We start from the raw sequence: 16,698 nt of genomic DNA, 5'->3' as shown, positions 1-16,698 counted from the left end.
ACGCAGGGAAGCCCCAGGGCAACCTCCAGGTCAGCATCTCTCAGAGGCCTTCTCAGATGAAAGAAGGCTAGAGGACATGCAGCTGAAAGCCTGCCTTGCTGTGCCCAGGGATTTCAGCAATTATGGCAGTGGTGTAGCATCGTTACCAGGCAGTCGCTCTCCCGAGGCCCCGTGCAGCCCGCAGCACACTGGTTGTGGCAGCAGTCGCTGGGCACCTTTCCCCTGCACCGGCCAGAGCACTGCTGGGCACAGATAACTTTCGTTACTGGAAGATACAAGAAAAAAGGAAAAACGTCAGGAATGAAGAACTTCTAAGCTGTATTTGCTGCAGTGAGATCAAGAAATATGGAGAAAAGGTCTGGTGCAGGATCTGTGCAAGATTTTCCCCATGGGACGCGTATTCTGTCCTCATATAAGGCCAAAGCTCAGGAGGGGTGAGAGCTGGGGTGGGTGGTGGTGAGAAGGACTTGTGTTCAGCCCATAATTATCTTGGCTCTTGCAAGGTGCTAAGCACTCTAGTCCTAGCCAGCAAATCACGTCCTGCTTAGAAAGAGCATCCAGGTCCCTGTGGCATCAATGCCTAAACCAAGAAAAACTCTGTAGAGTCATTGCATCTTACAGCTGGGCAATAGAGCAGGATCTGGCTCCATTTTGTTGAGAAAATCTATTATTGGTGCTAGCTTTGGGAAAAACAACACAACAGGAGAACTGCCAGGGCTCTGTACTATAATGGGAAACTGTACATCGTTGGTGTGGTGTTAGGATCCCTTCAATGCACTAAAAATATTTCTGAAATTTGCAGAGAGAGGGGAGACCCACTCAGCAAACCGATTTCATATGCATATTGTATTATTTTTGCTTAAGCTTCAATTCCTTGGCCAAATTTTATCTGCATTACTCAACTCCCACAGGGTTTGCACCAGTGCAGCAACCCGGAGGAAGAACTGGCCCTGATTCAGCTTTTTGCAGGGAAGCAAAAACTGCCTGCAACATTTTGTTGAGAATCGGGAAATTGTCTCCATTTGAATATCAAAGCAGAGAAAATGATAATCAGAACGATTAAAAAACTGCCAGAAATTAATGGCTAGCATGTGTTTGTACCAGACACCCAAAATGGGATTGCTTGTTCTCTACAAAAAAATTATTGATCCACAGACCCTGGCATTAGATGTCAGAGAAACCTGATGGCTTATCTGCTGCATTACAGCACCCTGAGCATTTCAGCTGTGCACTACAGTAACTGTTAATCAACTTCACAGTTCACACAAATGAGTTACAATATCATCAGGAATTCCTGTAAGTCTGAAACAGATGGTTATTAATTAACAGAAAATTATTGGAAAATGTAGCCTACTACAGGGTATATAACAGTGATTTTTTTAAAAATAATATTTCCTATCTTTTTCCATTACACACTTTTGTATCCAAACTGTATTATTTAATTTTTCTTGTAGGCCAGTAAGCAGATATTATATTTTCAAGGAAACAGATTATTTCCACAACATGCATTAGCTTCTCTGATAGCAACTCCTCCGTTCAACTAGAAACAGGGGAATAAAAGGCACATTGTTCTACACGAACAGCATTTTGATATTTTTTTCATAAGCATCAGCAGGGGAGTAAAACAGCTCGTCACTTTGATAGCTATTGACTAGAGCTTCCTGCTGGAAACACATATCACAGCAAACGTTTATATTTCAAACAGAATATCTCACGTTCGTTGAAGGAGAAAGATACATATCACCCCAAACTTTCCCACATATGGAAATGTGGGATACATTTTCAGTTGGCCAGATTCTCAAATACCTCGAGAGGAGAGCCAAAGCCTGCGAACGGTTCCATTTTATGTGATCCTAGCCATCCTCCCAAAGCCAGCAAGAGTTTGTAAATGCTGGAAGCTTGCAGGGCTGAGACCTGAGGTTCTGCAAGCCCCCGGGACAGCTGTGCGGTCTCAGCTGCCGGGACCGACCTGGGAAGGGCTTTGCGTGCACAGCCACTCTCCACCTCAAGAGCAGTTCAAGGCAGGAGCCAAACTGCAGAGCTGACTGAAAAAAACCCTAAAGCTTATACTAAATGAAGAGAGAGAAGCTGTATGTGTTCCTTTTTCCTTAAGCTCTAGAAGCCGTACAGATTTGGCCTGATACTTGCAAGCAAGAAACTTAGGTTTAGGTGATTATTTGCAATGGAAAACCGAAGATAGGATGTTGCTTTCATTTGCATTATGCCTAGATCAGCAGTCTTTCCACTGAACTTTACACACAACTGGCAGGAAAGGAGAATCAGAAACAGTGCATTTCCCTACTTATTACAGAAAAAGGAAATAATCAAATATCAAAACAAATTGAGATGGGCTTCCTCCTCAGCCTTTACTTTAGGAGAAATAAAGCCTTCAAAATCTCAAGCACTTCTAAATGGATGTTTCTGGCACTTTCTTAATATCAGGCAAGCATCCTACCTGCAAAATTTTACAGTAAAGCACAGGCAACCAAACTGAACAACCTCACAATGCCAAATATCTCCATTTACAAATTAAAAAATGGCTATGCATTTTCTGAGAGCCTTCCAAAGGTCCTCTGAGTACAGTATGTAGTGTGATCACCCACATGAAGGTGACATCTTTTGTGTTTTCAAAAGAAACCTACGGGGATTCCAAAAAGAGGAATTAAAGCCAGCAAAAATTGGGTTATGCTGTTGCTTCTAATAGTAGAAATGAATCTGAAGTATTGTTAACTAGCCTGCAGAATGGCTCTGCGGGAAACAGCAGGAAGGCAAACAATTCACCACACAGCTACTGCATTCTCTCTTCTATGGTAAAATAACTTAAAGAATAAATGTCTCAAGTGCAGATGGGAGAAAGTTGTGGGCGACAGACAAAAGCTTTCAACACAGGAGACAGCTGCAGTCTCTTCCCTCTGGAGGAACAGCACATCTTCAGGGAAATCCAGACCCAAGTCAAACCACCTTGAGGTTTCACATCCAGAAATGGGGCTACTCGCGGGGAGTGGGCACAGCCATCCTCCCCGCCGCTGCACTTCTGCAGAGTGGGAAGCAGGCCATGTCCCTCCATGGTGTGCTCCAAGGAGCCTCAGCGTAGCGGGATGCAGAGAAGGACAAGTGTGAAACACGTGTCACTAATTTGCACTTGACAGGTTAGTTTTTCAGTAGATAGAAATTTAGTATGTCAGACCACACAATATATTTCTTAATTAATCACCAGGCTTACATGTCTGGCAGTTCTGTTCACCAGGGCCCCAGCAATGGTCTTCTGTGCAGTTCGGATGGCATTTGGGACCTAAAACACGAGAGCAGAGTATTATATTCTATAAACATGGACAACAACATCATGTGAGTCACAGAAAACAAAGACTTGAGCTTTCCTTCTCGATAAATCAGGGGAGGAAGCACCTATACACCAGTGCTCAAAAATTTTGAAAGCTGGACCTTAAGTCCTTATCCTTTGTTCATCTCTGGTTTCCTACGTGCAGTTCTCCACACCTTTGAGCAAACAAGAGCAATACGCAGCCAATCTAGCTTACGAAAGAGGCATATTTTTCCCAGGAACAGGAATCTCAGCTACTGCCTGGCTGGCCCTTCTGCTGAAGTTTGCATGCAATGGCAAGTCACTGCCGGCTTGTGGCCAGGCATATGCCAGCTGCTCGCTACAGGCCACATGTAAATCAATGTTTCTGAACAACGTGGTTCTAAAAAGAAAACAAACCCAACTGGATTCACAGGCAACTGCCAGCTACTCCGACCACAAAGTATTCGACTTGTCTGCTTCGCACCCTCCTTCTGCCCTCTGCCAAAAATACTCCACGGTGTAGGACTATGCAACAGATGGACAATCAATGGAAAGGCAGCAGGATGGACGGACACTCTGCCTGACCTTGAAGGCTCAGTGGCGGGCTCTTTCCCATCCCTCTCTCCTTACTCTTTTCTTTCTTTTTCTTTCTCTTAATGACAAGCAAAGTCCCAGAGAAACAACTTATTTTAGATTACGGGATCGTTATTAAAAGCATAAATGGCTGTCTAAGCAGATTAATCTGGAATTCACTACATTTAAGAGGCATTTCCTACTAGAGTGATTCTTCCTGCTAACAACACGTGATTCTCCCTGCTAACAACATGTGATTCTCCCTCCCCCGCCACTGCCCATCAAATAGCTGAACAAGCGCCAATACTTGTCAAAGAGTTGATTGATTTGGTGCAGGACCAAAGAACTATTTTTTTTTTTAAAGTTGAAAAGTTAAAGGTTAACATTTCTGTGGTGTTTAGAGCCAAACTCCTGTGCTGACTTGTATTGTTTGCAGCCCCTTGATTACGCTAGGGCTCTGCAGAAAAATATGTCAACACAGAAGTTGGCTATTAGCTCTCAGGCAATTACGCAACTGGAAGAAAATAAAGAAAATATGTTTTTCTGCCAATTTACAGTGCCAGAAATGAAACGGTCAGAAATGAAAATAAACTCTCCTTTCCATGAAATGACTGGGGATTTTACAAGGGACTTATAAGGCTGAAGGATTAGCTTGAGCCCACTCAAAGCATATGCTACACAACTTTAAAATATACATACACTCATGTCCCTGCTGATCTAAAGCATCAGATTTATCTGCCTGTTTATCATTAATTTTGCAAGGATAATCTGTGCAGCCCAAAACACCAGAGTTTTACAGCACTCAACTTGGGCCTTAGCGCTAAAAAGGCTTCAAGTCCCACAGTAACTCCATGAAGGCACCCATATGGGTCTTCTAGACCACAGCCTTATATTGTAAACAGAAGATTGCTGGAAAACAAATGAGTCCACAGTATTCTGAGCTGTCTTTGAAGAAACACATATGTAGGGTACTGTCTGAAACCAAGAGAAGCTTTCCCAAGAACTTCGCTGAGCTATAAGTTAAGGACCTAACCACCATGAAAAATTACATCTTAGGCCAGCAGTGAAGAAATTAATGGGCTTCCCTTGGAACAGGGCTTGGTGGCCTTGCATGCAGGAATTGGTGGACCCGAAACCCACTGCACGAAAGATGGGATGTTCGTTCTTCTCTCTGAAATGGGGGAGCACATAGCATTTTTGGTAAATTAATACTCACAGTAAGACAGGTTGCTTGCAAATTCAAGCACTGTGAGAGGCTTCTTGCTTGTGTCAATGATGTCATTCCAGAGAACAGTGTCCATGTTGCACAGTTTGGGGTTGTTGCTGATTTTAACACCTCCATTGAGAATTTCTGCCACAGAAGGAAAAAAATTGGTAAGTGAAGCAAACTGCCTAAGTCTTCTGTCTCCGATCTAAAGACAGGGAAATAAAACACGTTTCTTTGCCTCAGTCACACTATGCTGACAGAAAAGGACAATCTGCACAGCACCAGCACTCCTGATGGTGCAACTAACACTAGGCTCAGACTGATGGGTTCTGGAGGGTTGGCTGCTGTTGAATGCCACTAAAATGCCACTACATGTGGCTTTCTGCCTGGTGCCACCTCCAGAGGCCACTGCACTCAGGAGAGATGGCACTGCTGGTGTGCACAGCCAGAGACCATCAGCCAGAGACCGTGTAAGACAACCAGCTCCCACTGGAATTTAACAGAAAATACTGATGTGCATGTGCCAAGATCAAATAATGCAAAATAATGAGTGGATACTTCTTTGCCATTTTGGGGGACACAAATAAATCTCACCACCCTCTTGATTATTTGGGTTTTCTGGATCTTTCTGCAGTGGGAAATTATGAACTTTCTTCATCTTTTGAAGAAGGCTGGCTAGCAGGAAAGCAATTAGGAAACTGGGAAACTATATTCAGATCTTTGTTTTTAAAGCAGGATTTGATGGCATATGACTTTGAGAGGAAATCTTCAATCGGATCTTGATACCAATAACCTAACAGTTAACAGCAAACCTGAAGTTTGTTTTACAGGTGCCTCCACCTCTTGCCCTTGTCTCACCTGATAGCCGTTTCATTGGCAGCTCTCGGAGTCCCTGGGTTTTATTCATGTGGTAATTCGATAAAACTGCCAGGGCGTAAGAGTTGTCATACAGCACATTGCCTCGGATGATCTGAAGGTTTTCTAGGGGAATGACATCCACCATGTTAAGCGCGATGAGCACGTAGCCTGCAACCTCCTGTATCGTCTGAGAGAGCAAGAGAAGAAACAAGGTGCTTAATCCATAGCGCTCTTCTACTCTTGACAGAGTCGCTTTCCTCCTCCCACCCCTCGAATCCACCATCTTTCACTGATAAACCACTTAATCTCATTTGAAAATAAATAAATCCAAGAACAAGAAGGGCCTATGTGGAAAACTTTGCTGTCTAAGCAGGTATAAACTGACCCTTAGAGCAGCTACCAGCGTAGCTATTCCAAAGGTCCAGCTTACCCCTGTTCTGTCCCCAAGCAAGGGCAAGTGGGGCTGCCTAGGGGATGCAGGAGAACAGGGCAAGCATGCATGATATAGCAACCAAGTGTGATGCTTCCCCTGAATACCTGCCCAGCCTCCAACCATTGGCAGCACAGAGACGCCATCTGATTGAGGCTTTTACACTCTTCTGTGCCCCTTCCCTTGCGGATCCTCCAGTGCTCAGCAGAGGGGAAGATCAGGTAACCTTCTCCCTCTTAAGTAATAAATAGTTACAGGACAACAAGACAAGTGAGGCACTGTTCCTGGATGTAGGTTAATTCCTGCCTTGTACTGTGGAATATGTGCATTTCTATATCTTACAAAAATCACCATAAATAAAAACCCTCAGGCTACCACTTAGGGTATTTTCCTATTCTATGAAGACCACCAGTGAGTTTTCAAGAGACCTGTTATGCTCCTGGGAACACTGAGCTCCACGGTCAAGTTGTGCTTGGGAAAGAAAAAATGGAAATACCATCATATTTGTAACCCATATGTCTGAACCATCTCTTTTCTGATGTTCTTGCTTGTTACTATAATGAAATGGTTTCTTCCCTTTCTTTGTTCCCTGAGAAGAAAAGCTCACACAAAGAGATTACTCCTCTCAACCCAGAGGACTGACCTGTTTATTCAAAGCTACCATACAAGAGCTCTTGATACTGGACATACATTTATCATGTCAAAAAAACTTCTTCCTCTCCTGCCTCTTTCTTTGAAAACCTCCTAATTTGATAACGAGGCATGCAAAAAGCAATGCATTTTAAACATCTTCTTTAAAAAAAAAAAATAACCTAAGGTGCGATGCTATTGCCACTGATGGCAGCCTGGCAACAGGGCAGCAGAGCTATACCCCTTGCCCAGTCTCTGCTGGTGGAGAACCTGGAAGTCCTCATGGCAGACAGTGCTCCCCCCCGTGCTGCAGCTGTGTTTTAACATCCATCCTCTGTCTGTTCCCCTCTCAGCTTGCCATGGTCACTCATGCACTTGTGCACAAATGTTGGGATGGGAGTACCCTGTGTGTCAACCACAGAGGATTATCTTGAAGATTGCTTGAAGTGTCCATGTGGGAAGTTATTGCACAGGACCTGCCTGCCTGCTTAGGGTGCGGGCACTGCAGGCTGGAGAGGCACTCGCCACCACAGCAGGGGAAGGGGCCACAGCTTGGAGGGCAGGGTAAGGGCCTCCACACTTCAAAATCTGCCAGCAGTGGGTTGCCACTCATCTTGCAGTTTGCTTTGCCCAACAGCACCACAAAGCCTTTTGCCCTCTGAGGAGTGAGGCAGCGGGTAAGGATGTAATAATATGTATAAATAAGAAGAAACCCATCTGCATGGCAGCCAGCACAGGTTGGCAGGTGCTTGAAAAGTTATTTCTTAAAGTACCTGATTTAGTATAGTAGGGTTGAGTGTATCCTTCAGCCTACAGGTATGCTGAGACTGTGATCTGCAATTTCTCTGACATTAGCTAGCTATGTTTTTGGATCACCACACAATTTTATAGGTAGCTGATCCTTTGCGCTTAAAAAATGCAGTAAGATTCCTTTAGCAGGGAAGGCCACATTGGCCAAGAACACCAACCTTCAGGAAAGAGAGGTCACGATTGTGCTCCACGTATGTAATTTCCAGGTTGCTCAGTACCACCTCGCAGTTGTTGTACATCCTCTGCAGGCTGGTGAAATGGTCTTCCACATGTCCCAGCTGGGTCAGCTTGTTATTTGTCCCTTGACAAACTGTGGAGGAAAGAAGAAAACTCCATGAAGGAAAGCAAGAATAAGTACAGGGTAAAGACTTGTTGCCCACCTATCTTTACAAGCACCATGGTAAGTGAAGCATCAGCACAGGTTCATAAGAAACAAGAATGTTATCTTGCATGACCCTAATGGCAATAGTGTAGGGAGCATGTGACGTTTCCCAGGCACAGAGATGTACCAGAATTAAGAGTTGGAATAACCCTCCATCACTTTCTGTTATATAAAAAACTCCAAGATGAGGCTTTCATACATAACTAGCACTAAGTTTTCTGTACCACAAAACGTAACTCGGTTCCTGAGGAGAGGGCATTGATATAGTGCCATCAAACACTATCAAAAGTGGTATGCTGCCAGGCATCACCAAAGGCCTTTTCCCTGAGGACCCATTTACAATACTTTGGGCGGTGTTGGGTCTCCTTGTAAGCTCAGTGGGAGGGAGTGGGGGTTTCCTGCAGGACCCCTCAAGCTACAAGTCTGGGTTTTAAGAGCAAGCTGAACCTCCAGGGCTCACCTCTTGCCACTTGGGAGGATGGTAGATTCAGGAGATTTCCTGGCATATTCAGCTTTGGCACACAAATCCACCTAAGCCTGCTTTGCTGGTGGGGAAGGAAGCAGTGCCATACAGAGCACCACTGAGATTACAAACCTTTATAATGGCATGGTGGAGAAATTAGCCCCCACCTGAAATTCTATTACTTTAGAATTTGTAGAAGCCTAGAGGTAGAAGCCTAGAGGCTTTACCAAACCTAGAGGAACTGTCAAGTTATCACCACTACATTCGATTGCAATAAAAGAGCAAAATGCAAATTTCTTTAAAGAAAAAAAACACCACACACAAGCCCCAGAAACTCTGTACTCTTCCAGTCATTCCCTGGGCTATCCCTACATAGCTAAAATTAAAACATCTCTGAGTTATACCAATACAGAGGAAAGGAGAATGATACAGAAGGCAACATGGTAAAAGACTTCACAACACCTTCCAGGTGAAAAGCTTCAGCCCAACTTTGCTCTTCAGTGGGAGCACAAGGAAGCCTTTATCTCATCGTCGCTGTAATGCAACCCAAGCCTGACCTCATAGCTTTCCATAAGACACGGAAAGAATTGCATTCTTTTAACTCAGAGAAAAGAATAAATGAAATGATACTTTTGTAGAGCTAAAATTCCTAGAAGCACCGACAAACTGGAATACCACTGTGTGGGGTGCTATAAAGCAAAAACCAAAGACTCTTGACAAAGCTGGAAATAAGTTTCAGAGCTAGTAACATAAGACAACACCTGTTGAAGATTTACCGAACAATTTATGTTTTATTAGTAGGAAAAATAACTTAATAAGCAGCGATAAAGACACACCTATCAATTGCCAAAACCATTCACTGACCATGTGTTACTTCTCAGTACAGTCATCACCATTAAGGGGCTACAGTGATAACATTAAATACCCTTTGTGCATGTTTAAAGCAAGGCTATTCACTCACATTCCTCATTTATTTCTCATTATATGGCTAGATAAACATTATGGTGTTTGGGATCAGAGTGGCAACTGCTAGTAAATGGGGACAGTTTAACAGGAGCTGTGATTACATCGTCTAAGCCGCTTGTTACTACATGAGCATCAAGTGTAGAAAATGACCCTTTTTACATTTGCCTTGAATTTCTGTAACGGACGAGAAATTCCTAAGCAGAATTTTCTGTTCCAGTTTCAAACTTAACTGTTCCAATGCGCTTGCACTTAAAATCAGCATTTGCGTTTCTCCAACAAAGGAAAAAGCCAGTAACAAAAGATTCTCAGATGGTTCAAAACCTCAGCTTGGATGCTCAGGTTAGGCATCTCAGATCTGATCTCTAAAATGGTGTGATTTTGAAATGCACTGAAATACAGAGCAGAAGCAGGTGTGGTTTAGACTGCTCAGAGACATGAAGACACGTAAATCAGCCTGTTCTGGTCTTCAGGGTCCTCAAGTGGCCTGATGGTCTTGCTGCATCCCTGGTGTTAGCAGCAAAGATCTGCCCTGGTACTCGAGATAGGCCCTGGCCACCCATACCCACCATCAGCCCTACATGGCTTGGCACTGGTTGGATTGCACAGTCTGGCTGACTGAAACAAGCCCTAGGAGAAACTGCACACGCTTGAAAGTGTTTCCCTTGGGATTGGACAAGCGCTGGAGCTCTGAATTTGTCTCAGCTGTCCCAAGAAACACAGACTTTTTCACTGCTTACTAGATCAAGGCAGATACAGCAGGTGGAGGGCATGGTTACCCTTGTGCTTCTCCCTCTCCCTCTCCCATGGGGCCGCTCAGTCAACCATGCCAAAGAGTTGATTCAAGCTACAAATAATGCAAAACAATAAATAAATAAATGGACAGAGGATATTTTTAGCTCAGGAAAGCTTGCTGTTGTGGTTCACCATGGCGCCCCATGAACTGCTGCATTGGCAACAGCTCCAAGGACAGCAAGGAGGCAGGAACAAATAGTCAAGAGAAGGAGCTTGCCAGCTTGTGAAGCTGCAGAGAGAAACCCAGGCATAATGAGCTCCAAAGAGGCTTCAGGTTGGTCTTCCAGGACCTACTTTCTTCCTCTGTTCTGTGAGTAGAGAGCACTTTGATGACTCTCTACCAAAGGTGTCTTAAGCCACATGCAAAACCACTTGACCCCTCCATCAGGTTCATCACGTCCTCTACACAGTAAACAGAAGATGTAGATGAGATGTTAGTTAAGATCCGCAGAGCAAAAGGAAATGGGTTGCTTCTGTTAAGATCTCAACGGTATATGGCTAGCATCAGTCAGACCACCTATAGGAGCTTTCCCCCTCATGCGCAATTTTTTGTTTGCTCAAAGACATACAGGGCCAAATCCTTGTTTGCTGCAAAGAGATCTAAGTACATCCAAAAAGTGTACTTCATCACAGCAGTATTTACCAAATGAGAACCTGGGTCATAAGCAGTATATGCTGAGCAAATAAAACCCAAATCAAACACAACAAGCTAAGCCCCTGCAGCAGTATTACTAAACTCAGACAGAGGTGCTGAATAATTTTCCAACTAGAACATTTGGAAAGAAAAGAAAATGGCCTGCTGGCATCTGATTAATAATATAATTCCTGCAATTTCTTTGCTTACGAAAACTGTGTTCTGAAAAGATAGATGCTATAATTATTTGTATATAATACTACAGCGTGAATGCCATTCTGGCCAGAGGGAAAAGCACAGACAATGCAGTGCTCACCTCGTTCTGCAGAGTTTTAAGTGGGACGTGAATGCATGAGTGGATTTAACCTCTATTGAGCTTGACCTATTTGCCCTCCAAAGGACAGATTTTGATGCCACATACATTCCTTATATACTTCTGTTTTAATGCGTAGCAAAGCCAGCACTATCCAGGTTTAGGAGTTAGCGGTGGGTATGGATACTTACGTGGTACTGCTGGGGGCTGTGGTAGTATGTACCACATAATATATGTCCCATGTGGACACTTACACATGGCTGCAGCACATTTTAGCTATAAAGGAGAGTAAAAAAACCAGAGACGTTTCCTGACAAAAATTCAGGGTGAGAATGTCCCTGACCAGTAGAAAAGCTGAGATCCAGAACTGAACTTCAGGGCATGGGCTGATCCTCAAAAGACAAAAGCTTTGCTCTTATCTGTGATGTTAATATAATAAAAATACTGCCAGTCTGGAAAGTCTGGAAAGTTTTGACACAGAGAGAACATCCCAGGAGGCCTCCGTCTGCAGCAGTGCTGAGAGCGGGGCTGCCTGCTGGGAGCACGAGGCTCTCCTGACCCAGCCCAGGAGACCCACCGGACCCCCAGAGCCCCAGCCATCAATCACCCCCTGTGATGTGGAGGCAACCCAAAAAGTCTGCAGGGCAGCAGCATGGGATTACCACCAAGAAATATTTTTTTTTATATGATATTGCTCTTAGCACACATGCTGTGCTTCTTAAATGCCAAAGTAATGTTGATCTTGAATCAGTTACAGTATTACCTCAACAGACAGCCTAAAAAAGGGAGATATTCCTGAAATGAGCCAAAATGTCAGGTGCTATATAAGACAGCAGCGATCAAAGAGCTGAAGAAAGAGGCACACTCCTGATAGATGCAAACTTGCTGAATTTTAGTGCTTAAGAAAAGTGCAGGGTTGGCTGCCCTGGATACTAAAATGCTCTCTCTGTCCACAGACATGCTTGCTCCCCTTCTCTGCCTCAAACTTGGCCTTAAAGGAGTATTTATTGGTGATGCAAATGGGTTCACCCTTTTTTCTTGTGCAGCCCAAAGAAGTGGACTGAAACCAAAGCATTTCCTAAATGGCATTTTCCATGAGTGATGGTAGGGAGAGAGAATGTATCCATCCAGCTGTAACACTAAGCGATTGTATTCTCCCAAATCCATACAAACTCAGATTAAATGAAGTGGTCTCCGCAGCAATTGCCCTGATACAAGTGAAATCTGTTTTCATCTTTTCCCGAGAAAATCTGATTAGTGAAGTCCCAATCCTGCCATGCATATTTGTCCCAGACTTGAGAAAAACCCCGGAGAATGCTTTGAAACCAAATTACCACCAATCCCCAAATCATCAGCTGTTTCTGTCCATGCTTAGCCTGTGTTAGTCTCCCTGCAGCTCTGACAGACACATCAAAATAACAACTCGCAAAGGCAATTTCAGAGACACGCAAGTCCATTTCCATGCTTCACATATCACTTATAACTCTATATGACCTAACATAATAAATTTATATACTTCTTCTGCATGTTTTCCAGCCATTACTGACACAAATGCAAAACTTGCAGACAAGAGATATTTGTTTAATCTGCCAGCGCATTTATAAATATTCCTCTCTCCTCACTCATTGACAGTAATTTCACTTCTGATTTTTTTTCAGTATTTCATGGAACAGCAGTACCTTCCTGGGCACTTGGTCCAGATACAAAGCTGGCTCTGAAGGCCAGAGGAGATAATGGCACTTGGTGTCCCACCATCAGTGCTGCCCACAACCAATTCACCTTAACCAGAGCATGGGGAAAAAAACCTTTCAAGTGAACTGGAATAATTTTGTAAGAAATACTGCCCAACATGCATCTGTATGGGCAATCACACCATCCCAAAGCCCTGCCCCTCGCATGGGGGATCCTGGCCATGCCCTGTGCCTCCACGCTCCTCCCTAGGAGAAAAACTGTTTCCCCTTACGAGGGCTTCCACTGACCTTCACCTAATGGGGCCTCAGAAATTAAATGAAAATCCTTGTGTCATTCAAGCACAAATCTATAAATCAGCTATAAGGGCAGGTCCTGTATATCAGGTATTTTTTTTTAACCGACCTCAAAGCATTCCCTTACAGTTATCCAACAGATCCACATAACCTCTCCATACTACGGTGGAAACCAGAAAAGTGCAGCTAGTACTGTCAAATGATCAAAATAATGGCATTTAAGCTTACATGGAATTACTAGAGCAGCCAGGACAGTTATCATAATGACTAACACATATTTGTGACAGAAAGAGAAAGAACCATGCAATGCTTTCCCTAAAGAAAACAGGGTACGAAATATCAGAGGTTGGAAAAAGAAAGCGACATTACGTTATATGTGATTAACCATTAAAATAGAAACGCTTTTTATATTAACCAGTACCTCAACACTGGGGAGAGAGGTGATGAAGAAATTTTAGCATGACTGGGTTGAGTGTGTTTTACATACTGAGTACTAATTTCAAGAGGGAGGAAAGTCCACGTGACACAAACCCAAAACCAAATCTGCTGTGATGTGCTGTGGGAAGTTATGAAAAGGAAAGGAAAAGCTAGAAAACAGGTGAGGAGTACAAAGAGTGCTCAGACACAGGCAGATGTTTTCCCTTGAGAACAGTGGTTGCAAACACATGTCGCCTAAAAAGTCCAGTTTCAGCTTAACGACAGCAGCGTTCGGGCACTGGAAATGCTGCCACGGAAGATAATAATTTTTGCACATATTAAAATATTTTAATTTAAAACATGAAAAATAGCCTCGTGTGGCTGTACTAAGTCCCTCCTCAAACACTGTGGTTTAGAGTAATGCAGTTACTGAGATTAATTCTGACTTTCAGACACACTAGAAAAAAAACAATGACAAAGCTCTTAAAAAAACTTAGATGGAAACTATAATTGCAAAAGCGACCCAAAACTAATGTCATAGTGGAGAAAAAGAATACGCCTTAAGGGAAAGCCTTCCCAGATGGTTTCTTATTTCTATTTACTTGATGAAAGCAACTTTTCCAGCTAAATCCAATTTCAAGTTTCCCTTGCTCCGGTTAGGAGTGGAGACCTGCCCTCCGATGGCAAAAGTCACGTCCTGAATTGCAAGGCACATAGGCAGCGTGACAGTTGGATGGCCCAGTTGCTGGTGGGTGCCTTCACCTGAAAGAATAAGTAATTGTATACAAAACAACTTGCTTCTGAATGAAGACCTCTCCAAAGTCAGAATATATCTGACAACAAGGGATTCAGCCTTATTAATTCCCTAGGGTGTTTTTTTTTCCTCCCCAATATCATTCAGCAATATTTCTATTTTTCTTCTCTGTTGCCATTATTTAATTCAGCATGTATCTTCATTAATCCTCCAGATTAAGGCCAGACCAGGATGTGCTGAAATCAGTCTTTCCACCAGCTTCAGTGCGGACTGGATGGGGGATTAAATTCTTCTCTCACTGACGCCAGTGTAAATTTGGAGCATCTACAAGGACAGGGTGGGCTAGCCTAGAGTTTGAGCTTTCCCCTCCGAACGCCTTAGGATGCAGCTGTGGGAGGGATACAGATATTTTCTGTAAATACCACCAGAATTTCAAAGAAATGGGAATTGTTGCCTTGCAATTTTCTACAGCTTAGGAAAAGGTTGATTTCTAAAGGTGAATAATAGATTGGAATTTTTGGAGGGGGTGTTTCTAGCAGGGTACTGAAAGATAACCTGGGTTTAGATCAGTTTTCTTCACATGGCTTTGTCAGTGGTCTGTAAGAAGACATCCAATCACTGCTGAGGATGCCTGCAGATGACACAAACATCGCCAGCATTCTAAATAACAGAGAGGGAGAGATGACCTGCACAGACTGGTTTGTATAATTTAGGAAAATAAGCCCTCTGAACAACATTATTTGAACTATAGCTAAAGGCAAGGTCTTACATTAAAGACTGCAGAACACATACTAGACAGAAAAGGGGGTTCTAGGATGCAATTGCCCTGAAAAGGACTTGGGGATAATAAGAGGTGACCAGCGCGTTGCTTGATGCAACAGGAAACCGCAGCCGCTGGGTGCATCAGCAGGAAAACGCTGAGCGAGGGGAGGCAGGAGCCAGCATTAATCGCCAGCGGTGCCCCGGCATGCCCCAGCGTGGCGGCCTCTGCACTAGAGGGGTCCCCTCTCCTGGCAAAGTGGGTGCTGCCGGGTGCAGCTCCCACTCCCAACCGCACCGGGATGCTCCACTTGGGCTTCAACCCTTCTCCAAGCTGCATTTCAGCCCATGTCCCCGCCACATGGCCAATGGCTAGTGCAGTATGACTTTGCCTTGAGTTTTGCAGGCTATTTATGGAGAGTGATGGCTGGAAAGCCAAGCTCCCCAAGATGTCCTCACCAGTAGCTGGGGTGCTGCTGCTGGGTTGTTCCTCCCACTGGCACCCTTTGGGGAGGCTGCTATAAAGGAAACCAAAAGCTTGCATGGGGCTTTCTCTGCTGAGCAGTTGCTCAAGGCTAATGGCCAGGTCTATCGCAAGTGCAATCACCAGTGAACTCAAATAATGAGCTGTTCCTATGATTTATTAGTGAGGAAACCCAAAGAACAAGGAAACTTCATATCTATTGACTGCTATGCAAACATACGCACACATTTATACATGAATGATAGTAAACAGTTTATAAATTTTATGTACACCGCTTAATAAATTTTGTACAGAAAACCACACAGGCATCTTTCCCCCCTTTTTAACCTTCTTTATAGAAACTCAGGCCACATTGACTGGGTTGTTTGAAGTCAACATCAACTTTGAGGTCGTTCCCCCCCGCAAAGTTTCTCCATGTGAGCCTGGTGGAGCAGGGTGATGAGCTTGGCCCTACAAATCTGTCAAGACCAGGACAGGCAAAGTGATGTGTTCCTGCCATAGCTTGCCATTTTTAGGTCTGCGGTTCCCTATGTACAGCAGAGCGACTGAAGGTGGATGCTTTAAGGTGCAAAACGTGGCTCTTCAAGTCAAAACACCAGCCACAGCTTAGACATCCAAGCAGCGTACAGCACAAGGAAACACCACCAGAGTGCTACAGAGAGGAACGAGACTTTGGAAACTGCTGTGGAGGAAACCAGGGAGTGGGGGAAGGCAGAGCTGGTGGTATATTGGTAACACTGGGTTCAAGTATTGCAATCCCACTTATGCTGCGTCCTCCAAGAGAAAGCATTGCCCATGCCTGTGTTTCAGGACAGTGATCTTTATGCTGTGTGAAACCCACATACTGACCAAAGTAAGTTTGTCTTGTACAGTGGAAGACAATCCCAGACAAGACCATGCAAGGGGCAAAGACCTCAGTGTCAGTCCCAGAAGGCTCCAT

General features: G+C 44.0%; 1 protein-coding gene across 2 annotated transcripts in view; it reads right to left on the bottom strand.

Annotated features, from left to right (window-relative positions):
* Positions 1 to 16,698, bottom strand: part of EGFR (epidermal growth factor receptor) — a 167,448-nt gene that overhangs the window by 43,313 nt on the left and 107,437 nt on the right. For both annotated transcript variants that reach the window (XM_072853406.1, XM_072853405.1), the window contains exons 2-6: positions 7,968 to 8,119; positions 5,940 to 6,126; positions 5,091 to 5,225; positions 3,224 to 3,292; positions 147 to 265 (exon numbers count right to left, since the gene is read on the bottom strand). In XM_072853406.1, coding sequence (XP_072709507.1) covers positions 147 to 265; positions 3,224 to 3,292; positions 5,091 to 5,225; positions 5,940 to 6,126; positions 7,968 to 8,119 — 662 coding nt within the window. The remainder of the gene's footprint in view (positions 1 to 146; positions 266 to 3,223; positions 3,293 to 5,090; positions 5,226 to 5,939; positions 6,127 to 7,967; positions 8,120 to 16,698) is intronic.

The sequence above is a fragment of the Ciconia boyciana genome, chromosome 2 (genome assembly GCF_034638445.1).
Source record: "Ciconia boyciana chromosome 2, ASM3463844v1, whole genome shotgun sequence".
NCBI lineage: Eukaryota > Metazoa > Chordata > Aves > Ciconiiformes > Ciconiidae > Ciconia > Ciconia boyciana.
Note: the sequence above shows the minus strand (reverse complement) of the source record. Positions and strands in the feature narration are given on the sequence as shown.